Raw genomic sequence first — 2431 nt, forward strand, 5'->3', positions numbered from 1 at the left:
GTGAGTTCGAGCCTCGCATCGGGCTCTGTGCTGACAGCTCGGAGCCTGGAGCCTGCTTCGGATTCTGTGTCCCTCTCTCACTCTGCCCCTCCCCTGCTCATGCTCTGTCTCTTTCTTTCTTGAGAATAAATAAAACATTTAAAAAAAAACAACCCTGCTAAAGACAGGTGCCCATAGACACATGGGCTGGAGGTCGGGGTCGGACACGGGGAGGTTCCTGGCACACTGGACTGGGAACACTGCTTCTGGACCTCAGAGGGGGAGGCCTCAGGCTGGTCACAGAACTAGTCCACGGGCTTTGCCTGTGGAGCCAGAGGACTGTGGGTAAAAGCAGCCAGCTGGAACACCACCGAAGAGAGCCCCATGGACCTAAGGGAGAGCTTGCCCAGGGGACTTGAGCATGATGGCTGGAGGGTGTGAGCCGGCAGGAGGCCGGCCCGCTGGACGGGAAGGGGTCTCCCAGGCCTTTGATTCCCATCCACAAGGGGAGGGCATGCGTGCTCCAGGCCAGAGCGGGTGCACGGACCCCTGTGAACCTTGATGTCCCCATCGGTATAATGGGAGCAAGCCTCCCTCCCTCTCAGGATGTGGTGGGGATAAAATGAGACCATTTATTCGAAAGCTCTTTGTAAGCTGCTAAGTGCTGGGCAGATGTTCCTCCAGCTGTGAGGCATGGATAGAACCCAGCTCTGGCACCCCTCCCCCACCCCTCCCAGCCAGGCGGCCGTGGGCTCCAGCGAGGCTCAGGGATGCTTCTGATTAGGTGCCTTTGGGATTCCCCCGGGCTTTAGATGGGCACTTCACCAGGGCAAGAATCCCTTCCTCTCTCCTTGTGGCTCTGACGGGAAAACCAGGCTGAGCCATCTGCTCCAGCCAAGCTCCGGTTCCGGGGGAAAGACCACCGCACCCGCTGGGGCACCCCCTTCCCCCTCCTCCCCAGGAAGGGGCAGCCAGAAGTGGGCTGGGGGTGCCGGATGGAGGCAGGCACTGGACTCCGCCCAGAAGCAAACAGCCCTCTCGGATCCTTTACATTTCAGGCTGTGTATCTTGCCATCCACCCATGTCCCCAGTCAGTATTTAAAGAATGCACAGCACTTAGACTCGGTCAGAAAATGGTTTGGAGATGACAGGGCTTTGCAGAAGAAAGACCGAGGGTGAAAATGAGGCCCCTGGGGAAAGAAAAAAAAAAGTGAGGCCCCTGAAGCTACCCAGACCTGCGTTCAAATCCTGTTTACTAGCTGTGCGACCTTGAGAAATTGAGAGTCACTCTACCTCTCTGTGCTTCAGCTCCCCATCTGTAAAATGAGGATCAGAACAATACCAAGTCCTACGTTACAATTTACAAAAAGTTCTCAGCACAGGGCTCAGCCCCTAAGGGTTTGCTCTAATTATTATCCCAGAGAGGATGCGTCAATGGTTGCGTCTACTGAAGTTGTATTTATTCATGCAACAAGCATTTTTTTTAAATGTTTATTTTTAAGAGAGAGCTGGGGAGGGGCGGGGCAGGGAGGGGCAGAGAGAGAGGGGGACAGAATCTGCAGCAGGCTCCAGGCTCTGAGCTGTCGGCACAGAGCCCAATGCAGGCTCGAACTCACTGACGCTTAAGGGACTGAGCCTACCAAGGCGCCCCTGCAAGAAGCATTTAATGAGTACCTACTGTGTGCTGGGCTGGGGCCCAGCCGCTGGTAGGTCCTCTGACCCCGCCCTCTGTGGGCCCTGAGTTCTGTGGGTTTGGGTGTGGCCTGGACAGGGGTGGAGGCTGTGGGATGGGAAAGTCAGTGCCCTGCAGGTGGGTACCCCTGCCGAGGAGCAGGGGAGTCTGTCAGGCCTTGCCCCCTCCTCAGCCAGCCCTACCCAGGGCCAACCGGCGCTCAGTGCTTGGCGCATTCCTGGGTGGGGCGGGAAGGGAGGAGGGGGTGGGACAACCATAAATATAAGGTCACTGGGCTCCTCGCCACTTCCTGCCGCTCTTTCACTTCACCGCCGCTAGTGAGTAGTGTCTGGACCAGGTGGGGGGTGGGGCCGAGGCTGAGCCATCTCCCTCTCTCCCGGGGGGGATCTGTCCCCCTCTTCCACCTCCCNGGTCCCCTTTCATCTCCCTGTCTGTCTGTCTCTCCTAGTGCCGCCCTACACCATCGTCTACTTCCCCGTCCGAGGTGCGTTCCGGAGGGTGCGGGGCACCGACCCAGCCCGGTGGCTCGCTTGGGCCTGGGTCGTGCGGGCGGGGCCGGGCGGCGGGGCGGCGCCAGGGCCGGCTTTCCCCGCTGCCTCCTCGCCGGCCCTGTCTGGCTGCGCGCTGGCCACCTGCCTGCGTTCCCATCTCCACGCTTTCCCCGCGGTTTATCTTCTCAGCAGGCCCTGACGCCGGAGTGTCTGTCCTGTCCCCACACTCCTGACCCCTCCCCAGAACGCGCGGGGGGTCTCTGCGCAG

The 2431-nt window shown here is 59.7% G+C and overlaps 1 protein-coding gene across 2 annotated transcripts in view; it reads left to right on the top strand.

Annotated features, from left to right (window-relative positions):
- The first annotated feature begins 1919 nt into the window (after positions 1–1919).
- GSTP1 (glutathione S-transferase pi 1) overlaps positions 1920–2431 on the top strand; it is a 41895-nt gene continuing 41383 nt past the window's right edge. The window contains exons 1-2 of one of the 2 annotated variants that reach the window (XM_077771456.1): positions 1920–1989; positions 2121–2156. In XM_077771456.1, coding sequence (XP_077627582.1) covers position 1989; positions 2121–2156 — 37 coding nt within the window. In that variant the 5' untranslated portion in view covers positions 1920–1988. The remainder of the gene's footprint in view (positions 1990–2120; positions 2157–2431) is intronic. The other variant, XM_077771455.1, reaches the window with a different exon arrangement.

This window comes from Crocuta crocuta, unplaced genomic scaffold, assembly GCF_008692635.1.
Source record: "Crocuta crocuta isolate KB4526 unplaced genomic scaffold, BGI_CrCroc_1.0 scaffold647, whole genome shotgun sequence".
Taxonomy (NCBI): domain Eukaryota; kingdom Metazoa; phylum Chordata; class Mammalia; order Carnivora; family Hyaenidae; genus Crocuta; species Crocuta crocuta.